We start from the raw sequence: 9,879 nt of genomic DNA on the forward strand, positions 1-9,879 counted from the left end.
GAAATTAACAGTAATGCTTTAATATCAACTGATACCCAGTTGTTTTTCACATTTCCTCTGTTGTCTCCAGTGTGTCATCTGTGGCTGTTACTTTTGAACCTGTATACAGTCAACATCACACATTGAATTTAGCGGTATATTTATTCAAGGTGGACCATGGCTCTCACCTAGTATGTCTTCCTTCTTTTAAGGGTTGAATTCCCTTCAGTTTTTATGTACTTTTGGTCTCTAATTCTTTAAAAATTATTAGAAATATTTTGTCTGCCAGTATAGGAAACAGAATTCTGTTACTATTATAGTAACAGACTCCTGTTCCTGTGATAAAGCTAACATAAGAAGCAGGTAGGATTTTAAGCAGTATCTAGTACTGTTGGTATGTGATCTCTTATATTTCGGTTGGCTGGTACTTTAGTCAAGCACTGCAATTTTAGACTCAGAGTCTCAAAAGGTATTGTAGCCTTCATATTTTCATGGCTTCTTGCTTTGTGAGTGATGGCTATAGGATGGTTGGTGTGTGTGAGATAGCAAATTAGGTGATGAACATTATTTGGGGATGTGCTGGTAGTTCTTAGCCCTCACCTTCCAGTCTCACTATGGCTGCATGTATAAGAGTCAGCCTTCTGGCTTTTTCTCACTTATGAAACCTGGAACACAGTGTGAAGATTGTCCAACCTTGTCTGACTCAATGTAATTTATCTTTTCCCCCCATTATGAACATCTTGGAATTATTTTGGAATATGGCATCCTTTTGTTCCTCTGTATGCTTCTCCTGTCACTGCTTCCTTTAATCTAAATTCTGAATAATTTTGCCACACAAAGAGCATTGTTTTTGAATCCCCTTAATTTCTATGCTAGGAAATCCCAGCTCTCAGTCTCCTATCTGCTTTTGTGACAGTAATTGAAAACTCTGTTTTAGCAACTGCTATGTCACTGTCATTCTAAAAGCTTGACTGTAGCAAATTGAAAATTTAAGTAGAATTCTCCAGATCTGTTTCATGGACTCCCTGAATCATAATCGTCTGGAGTAGTAGTTGAAACTGCAGATTCCCAGGCCCCATCCTAGGCCTAATGCATAAATGTGGAGATAGGACCTGGACTATATATCTCTGACAAATACCTCATATTTTTTATGCCCAATTTGCAGATGCTGGCTTAGACTTTCCCATGAGAGTTCTTAAGGGATGCCTGGGTGACTCAGTTGGTTAAATGTCTGACTTTTGACTTCGGCTCAGGTCACAATCTCATGGTGCATCAGTTTGAGCCCCACGTTGGACTCTGCACTGACACTCTTTTGATGCCCCTTCCCCACTCACACTCTCTCTGTCTCTCTGTCTCAAAAATAAACATGAAAGAAAGAAAGAGAGAGAGAGAAATGAAGGAAGAAAGAAAAAAAATGAAGGAAGAAAGAGAAAGAAAGGAAAGGAAGGAGGGAGGGAGGGAGGGAGGGAGGGAATCATTCTAGGGCCGCCTGGGTGGCTCAATTAGTTAAGCCTCTGCATCTTGGTTTTGGCTCAGGTCATGATCTCATAATTCATGAATTCAAGCTCTGCATCAGGCTCTGAGCTAATAGGGTAGAACCTGTTTGGGATTCTCTCTGCCCTTCCCCTACTTGCACGTGCACTTTCTCTCTCTCAAGATAAACTTAATACAATGATCCCATTTTTTTTTTTTTTTTAAGTAAAAATCAAATGGTCCAAGTGGACGTTTTTGGAGTTGAGCTCTTTGATTTACTCATTGAGATTTGCCCAAATGCAGAGAAATTGTCGGTTGGCTCAAAAGTAGTTTGAATTTCTGTAATAAATGACTTTGTGTGAATATTTGTTATGTAGGTTGGTGTCCTGTGGTATCTGCCTTAATCTCTTGGATTTGGAAGTTTTCTCAGGACTTAATGTCTGAGTTATGTATACACTGCTACATTATTTGTGTCTAAAGGGAGGGAAGAGTATGTGTGTGTATATAGATAGATAGATGGATCAAAGAAATAGAAGATAAACCCTGACATGTTACATGTTTTATGGCACATGCATCTGTTATTAGAAGGTAAACTTGCGGGACACCTGGGTGGCTCAGTCGGTTAAGCGTCCGACTTCAGCTCAGGTCATGATCTCATGGTTTGTGGGTTCAGGCCCTGCGTTGGGCTCTATGCTGACAGCTTGAACCTGGAGCCTGCTTCGGATTCTGTGTCTCCCTCTTTCTCTGCCCCTCCCCTGCTCATGCTGTCTCTCTTTGTCTCTCAAAAATAAATAAATGTAAAAAAAAAAAAAATTAAAAAAAAAGAAGGGTAAACTTGCTCTTTTTATAGTGTACATAGTTTGTTACAAATTATACTGATACAAAGGATGTCTAGCATTTTTAAGCATTTTCATTATGTACCAAAACAAAAATTAATAGCAGTAACCCAAGAGTGGATTTCTTAGAGGTAATTTTAACTTTTTTATCAATAAAACAAATTACTCAAAGTCTAAAAAAATTCGTCTCTTTTGCACTACCTCTGTCAAAATGAGAGCAAAATCCACTGGGCACACTAGCAACAAACAAATATAGATTATTGGTCCAAATTAAAAGTTTTGAGTTTATTTAATCATTGTTTGAGGAATACTCCTCTTTAACTCTTGGTTTGAAGGAAGTAACTCTGATAGGAACTGGAGATTGGAGTGGGGTGAGGCTTGATCTCTGGTTTCTAGAAATGTATGTTTATTTACCTGAATGCAAATAGGTGGTTGTATTTAGACCAGAATTTATACCAGATTTTGTATTTCTTTCGGTCTCTATATTCTTTGTGTTATAGCACATACCATAGCCATGTTGTCTGCACTTTTTCCTTTTTTAAAGGAAGTCTAATATGCTGTTTCTTCTGCCAAACTAATGAATTCTTTGGCCTTAGTTACCTTAGACTCCTAAGTATTTTGGCCTTTTTGTGGTATAGAAGTATTTTAAAAAATATAACATGATCCTCCCTCTCTCCCTTCTTCCAATTATAAGTAACTCGGACCCAGCATTTTCTTTGCTGATAATTAATTCCTGCATTAAAAAAAAATTACATAAGGCTTTTAAAACAGATAGGAAAGAATTCCTTGCATCAGTATAAGAATATCTATAATTATTATCCAGCCTATCCCATCAGTTTTTCAGAAAGTCAGCTTGTAAACAGTTATATCTATTTTGAGACACAATTTTTTTGGAATAATCCTTAAGGAAAAATAAAAATTTTAAATTAGTTCTGAGATTTTTTTTTTTTTTGTATTTATAGTTACTAAGTTGAAGCTTTGAAGTTGTATTAGTACTTGCAGCTTCTATTAGCATAGGTATAGGTCATGTGTGCCAGGAGTGGATAACCTCTTTCTTGGTTAATAATTAAGCTCCTAGAAAAATGTTAGAGGTCAGGAGTGATTCCTCTTGGTAGGTTGGGGTGGCGGCTGGAAGAGGGGACCAAAGGAAGGTGTTTTGTTTTTTTGTGTGTGTTTTTTTTGTTTGTTTGGTGGGGGAGGTTGGTGCTTCCACCTTCAAAAGAAAATTCAAGCATAATTTAATAATAGAAATCTAACCTCAGCTTCCTATCTTCTTTAAGGAATTGAAAACCACACTCTCTCATAGTAAAAATAGGGCAGTGTGTGCTCTTCTTACCTCTCATCTACCCAGATACACTTGTGGTCCTAAAATTACTTGATGTTTCCATTGTATATAAGAAAGAAGACTGCACAAGTAAAACATCAGTTAAATTATTTCTTTGTTCTTAAATTATTGTATTTATCAAAGCTGTCCTTGGGTAGTATTCACTATTAATAAAATCTGCCTATCAAAAGCATTGTCTGCTTGGAGGTTTTGCTTTTCCTTTTTTTTTTTTTTTGGCACGCATTCCCCAGGACTGTTGCTTATTAATTTTTTAAGACCCAGCTCAGATGTTACTTCCCTTGTAAGCCTTCTTCCTACAAAATTCTCCCTCTTCCTCTGCCACAGGTTATCCACTCCCTTGTGCTACCTTTAAACCCCTTTACAAGTCATTTTTATCACATTTGTCAGACCTCTTACAGGACTTCTTGAGCTTTTTTGTACTGTGAACACCTTTGGCAGTCTGGCAAAGATTAGGGATGCTTTGAAGTAATTTGTAACTTCTCTGAATAATGTTTTTATTATTTGTTTTTTTTAACTTTTAAAAAATGTTTTTATTTTTATTTTTGAGACAGAGACAGAGCATGAGCAGGGGAGAGGCAGAGAGAGGGGGAGACACAGAATCTGAAGCAGGCTCCAGGCTCTGAGCTGTCAGCACAGAACCTGATGCAGGGCTCGAACTCACAGAGTGTGAGATCATGACCCGAGCCGAAGTTGGACGCTCAATCAACAGCCACCCAGGCGCCCCATTTGTTTTTTGTTTTTTGTGTTAAGTTTATTTACTTATTTTGAGAGAGAGCATGCAGTCAGGGTAGGGGCAGAGAGAGAGAGGGAGAAAGAGAATCCACGTTGTCATCGCAGAGCCTGATGTAGGGCTTGAACTCCCAAACTGTGAGATCATGACCTGACCCCTGATAATGTTTTTAAATGCATAAAACATGTAAGATTACAAATGAGATTAATTATGTTGAGATACAGTCCTATTCCCAGCATCTCCCTCCCCCCACGAACTACATATTTAGTCTGTCTCCTTATAGATGGTTTCATTTTTGGATCCCCAGAATCTGGTGCAGACTTGGCGCACTTAAATTTTAATTTTTTAAATTTCATTAGGAGAGATGAGAATCGTACTTTCATCATATGATCATATTACATTGTTCCATCTGAATCTTGATATATTTAGGTTCTCCCACCTTTATTTCTTTTTAATTAAAAAAAAATTTTTTTTTAACGTTTTATTTATTTTTGAGACAGAGAGAGACAGAGCATGAACGGGGGAGGGGCAGAGAGAGAGGGAGACACAGAATCTGAAACAGGCTCCAGGCTCTGAGCCATCAGCCCAGAGCCCGACGTGGGGCTCGAACTCACAGACCGTGAGATTGTGACCTGAACTGAAGTCGGACGCTTAACTGACTGAGCAACCCAGGAGCCCCAATTTCTTTTTAATTTTGTGGCATTTCCATGTTACTTTAACAGTTGAATTTTTTAATATCTTTATTTTCACAAAATATCAGTAATACTTAGTATCTTTTTCCAACCATTTGGGTGAGTTTTCAGGAGCCCCTGGGGACAGGAAGGGACAATGAATAATTTGATTTTGATTTTATATTTCCATTATGTTTCTCAGAAAACCATCATGGTTAACTAAAAAAATTGTTCCAAAGAGATTTTTAAGCACACTTGAAAACTCATGCCCACTGAAGTTGAGTCACACAGGGGTGGAATTTAGCAAAAGATGGACATTGTATGTCGTTAATTTACTTGCTTTCTCCCTTCAAAATAGTACAGGTTTTGGAAAAAATGTAGTGGAACATATTTTTGTTTTTAAACATCTAGAATTTCTTTTGCTTTAGGAAATTCTTTATTCATAATGGCTGTCTTAAATCTTCATTGAGATACAGTTGGTTGTCAGCCTGAGTCACCTGAATGCTGCAGGGGGCTCTCCAGGGAACTGAAAGCAGCAGAGATGAATGATGTACTTCTGGCATTCTAAGATACTTATTTTGAATTAGGTGTGTAATTCCACTTTGGCCCATAACATTTGGAGCTTTTGACATAACTTGAGTTTTTATATTCCTTTCATTATCTATCAGTTATCTGTTTAGAAAAAAAAGAATTACTTCCAGTGTTCTGTGACTTAAAATTACTGGGTTGTCTGTTCTATGCCTAGGCCAAAGCAGCTTCACGAAATCCCAGCCTTTTACTGTCCTGACAAAAACAAGGTGAATTTCATTCCTAAAAGCGGTTCTGCCTTCTGCCTCGTCAGCATCCTCAAGCCACTCCTTCCCACACCAGATCTTACTCTCAAGGGCTCTGGGCACAGTCTGACAGTTACCACTGGTATGACAACCACTCTGCTGCAGCCTATTGCTGTGGCCTCCCTGTCTACAAACACAGAGCAAGACCGGGTCTCTCGAGGAACAAGTACAGTCATGCCATCGGCCTCTCTACTTCCACCACCAGAGCCAATTGAAGAAGCTGAAGGATAGGTCACAAGACTGTGTGGCCATTTTTCTGGGCAACTGAGAACCTCCTCAGATCATTTCATTGTGATGGCATCGCGCACTCCCAGTCGGCTGTGATGTGCTCCCACTTCCCATGGTGATGTGTCACAGTATGACTTCTGGAAGAAAGCAGCGCCCTCTGATGGCTTTGCTCACTCATGAAGGCCAGACCTCCTTGCTTAGCCTGCTTTTTCTGAAAGCACTGATTGAAACAAAAAAGGTCTCATTCTTTACTTTTGGAGGGCCAATATCACATTGTTTTTTGTTTTCAAATTAAACTTCTTTAAAAACAAAAACAAAAAATTGATCCCTGCAAACATAATTCCTGAAGGGAGACGTGAATGATGCTGCAAGAACCATCTTTTATATGAAAATGACTATTTTATAATACCAATGTTACATTTTCTGAAACGTAGCAGACAGGATGTTCAAAGATTCTTTGGTGGCCTCTTGTTTCTTGTTTCCCTTTCTAGATGTGTGCTTTTCTCAGCTGTTTTCAGCTTTGGGACCAAAGGGATTGTTGACATTTTCCCAGCAATCTTAATCTCATGACTATGTTCTTCTCCCAAACAAGAATTGATAGGTAAATGCATTGAACAAATATATAACCAGAGATAAAAAGCAATATTAAATAATAGTACATTATGTGATTTATGTTTTTGGATGTCAGAAGTTTGTGCTTTGGGTGAAATACTTGTAAAACTGTTGTTTTCTTCACTACTCCTGTACACATTTCACCATGTGGTCAGAAAAATTATAGTCTGGAGACAAGTGCTTTAATACTTTCTCACCCATTGTTGGAACTTGGTTTAAAAGTCAGTGAGCCAGAAGGAAACTACCCAGTGTTGATTGCTAGCTAGGAGTAAGGAACCCCTTTGGTTTTCTGCAAAATATTTTATCACATGCTCTCCCTTTATCATCACTGTATCATAGTTCCAAGAGGTCCTAAAATGGCTGTGCATGGATTTCCTCCTTTGCTTTTGTGATGTTGTTGTCTCGTGGATTTGGTCAGGGTTAGTAGTTTGCCAGGAGTGTAATCCATTGAATAGCAATCCGTAGTCACAGAATCTTGTGACTGACATTTTCTTTATGGTGGTTGGCACTGAGATATGTTGCTTACAGGTTTTGCTAGTTTTCTCTCCAGCATTCCACACAGTGCGGAAGACAGGCAAAGAGAGCTTTGGAGCATATAAACAACAGGATTCTTTGAAAAATCCATACGGTTTTGGATTTAGGCTCATCTTAATCACTGCCAATATCACATGACAACACTATTTCATGTTTGTGTATGTGGTAGTGAAATTAAGGAGCAGCTCTTTTTAAAAATGAGTTCCAGCAAACACTGTTGATAAAAAGCATCCTTCTAAGACCTTCATATACTACCTATGATGCAATAATTTAATATTCCTATACATATAGGGAGAAAAAAATTTTAATACTTGTAAAAGGAATACAGTTTAGAGGGTTAATACGTCAATTTGTTCAGACATATACCATCAAAGAAAACTTAGTGGTAGCAATAAATCTGAAAGGACTTCTTATACTCATGCACCTTTAAAACATCTGAGTATTTAAAATTATGCCCTGTGAAGTTTAAAATGGCGATGTATTTATACAGATTAGATAAATTCAAACATTTGAATAAGTCTGTCCGGTTTCACTTGGTAACACTGATAAATTTTGGTACCTTCTCCATACAAAACTAATTTGCTTGGAATTAGTGCTTTGTGGCTTCTAAATTAGTAAAACTCAGTTATTCAGGGTCTGTATTTTCTGGTTGGTTGGTTTTTTTGAGAACCTTGATTCTTTGCCTTATATGTTATGTCTTTTGACTTAACCATTTCACCACTGAAAACTGCTCTATCAAAAGTACAGAAGAAAAGCTGAAACTCCTCAGGTGAGTTGGTATGAATGGTAAGAGGAAGAAGTTAAAAACAAGTTTTTAAAAAAATCCTCAGTTTTTAGATTACTTGAATTCCATTAAATCAGTGTTCTTTTCCTTACTTTACACTTACTTCTGTCCATTCCTATAAATCACAAGGGCATTTTACAACTAAAATGCCACTTTATAAACAATCTTTCTCTTTGTTGTGCATGTTTGTATAATTGACATCTTTCTATAGCGTTTCATATATCCTTTATCTAAAGTAATTTAAAACCAGAATGGGAGAACAGGTTTAAGAGTTATTATTTACAGAGTCTTATAAGTAGAACTTTTAATGTTTGGTTGTAAGGAGAATGTGAATTTGCAGGTAAATGCATTGTATGGTAACCAAACATACCCCTTGGGTTTGGGAGAAATAGAGCCTGAGGTTTGAAAGAATAAAAAAGGTACAAGGTACAGACAACTCAACTGCCAGTGCCAAAGGGCTAATTTTTAAGCATATGAGCTTTATTGCAGTCTTTAAAAATATTAACCATAGGTCCCATTCAGCTCTTGCTTAACCCTTAGTTCACAGATGGCTGATTTTTTTTAAATGGACCTACTCCCAATAGAATATTTTCTAAAATTACATTCCATGATTATCTTGTATTTCTGTAGAAAACTATACAGAAGATAAGTTAGAATAGCTTCAGTGGGAATATAATTTAAATTTTTTTAAGTTTTAAATAAATTTACTTCCATTGCAGTAAAAGAAATAGCCTATATATTTCCGTAAAAGTATTTTCTGGTTATTTACTTTGTCTTAAGTTATTTTTTACTCTTGATTTTTTTCCTTGTGATGATAAAAACATAAAATTTATTGTTTCTGATCATGACTAAGTCTTACTACTTGTCGTGGCTTTTGTTAGCAATTATATTTTTAAAATATCTGTTTTGTCTCTGGTTAATATGGTGAGCATGGATGCCAAAATTATTTCTTAACTAGAATCTTCATTTTGTTTAAAATACTTCTTACACTTATGAGAGGCCAGATCAGCCTTTTGGAACGTGTTATTGCTAACTGTGGAATAACTGGCAACAAGAAAGGCTCCCCCCCCCCCCCCATTTTTTTCTTTTAAATGGTTGGCTTTTACTGGGAAAGATATTTTAAAAAAAAATGGCAGAACTTATAGCCTTCTGTATGTCCAAGATTAGGACTGGGTTGTCAAGATTTTCTTTTGTTAAAGGAAATAAAAGAAAAATTGACATTACTGAATTTAGTTCACTGTTCTAAACTTAAGATTCATTCCTTAATGCTTGGAATTTTGATGTCTCAAAATCAGACCAGTGGAAGTGCTGAATTTGCATTTAAAAAGCTAAGAATTCTTCGCACTTTAAAGTTTAACTCTGCTTAAATTAACAATAAGTAGAGAAGCCCTGAACAATACTTTGTTTAAAAAATCCTGTTGAATATAATTTATGTTTTTTTAAAGTCTGTATCTTTCATCTGTTTAAGCTGTGTAAATCTTTTTAAAATGCAATTTTTTAAAATTTTGTTTTTCTAACAAAAATCTCCCAATAAACAGCATTTCCAATGGTGATAAATATTGTTATTATGTACTTATGTATTCCCTGTATCTGAACACTTATTGCTGCCTCACAAGAAAATAGAACATTTATGTTAAAAATAAAGTCTGTTCTTCTTGAGAATTTTTTTCTATGTGCTTTTATGAATGTTGCCTCAATTCAGATTTTCTTTTCAGACACATGTACCCTGAAGTAATTTACAAATAGAATATTCTTTTTCACAAATGTGTAGGAAAATGAGTGTGTTAAGTAGCAGGACATATAGTATTACCAGTTATTATTACTTCCTGACTATTTCTTTACTTGCTCTAGAAC

At 36.4% G+C, this 9,879-nt stretch overlaps 1 protein-coding gene across 1 annotated transcript in view; it reads left to right on the plus strand.

Annotated features, from left to right (window-relative positions):
- Positions 1–9,679, plus strand: part of FAM117B (family with sequence similarity 117 member B) — a 102,812-nt gene extending 93,133 nt beyond the window's left edge. The window contains exon 8 of the mRNA XM_043577514.1: positions 5,780–9,679. Coding sequence (XP_043433449.1) covers positions 5,780–6,098 — 319 coding nt within the window. The 3' untranslated portion in view covers positions 6,099–9,679. The remainder of the gene's footprint in view (positions 1–5,779) is intronic.
- The last annotated feature ends 200 nt before the right edge of the window (positions 9,680–9,879 follow it).

This window comes from Prionailurus bengalensis, chromosome C1, assembly GCF_016509475.1.
Source record: "Prionailurus bengalensis isolate Pbe53 chromosome C1, Fcat_Pben_1.1_paternal_pri, whole genome shotgun sequence".
Classification (NCBI taxonomy): Eukaryota; Metazoa; Chordata; class Mammalia; order Carnivora; family Felidae; genus Prionailurus; species Prionailurus bengalensis.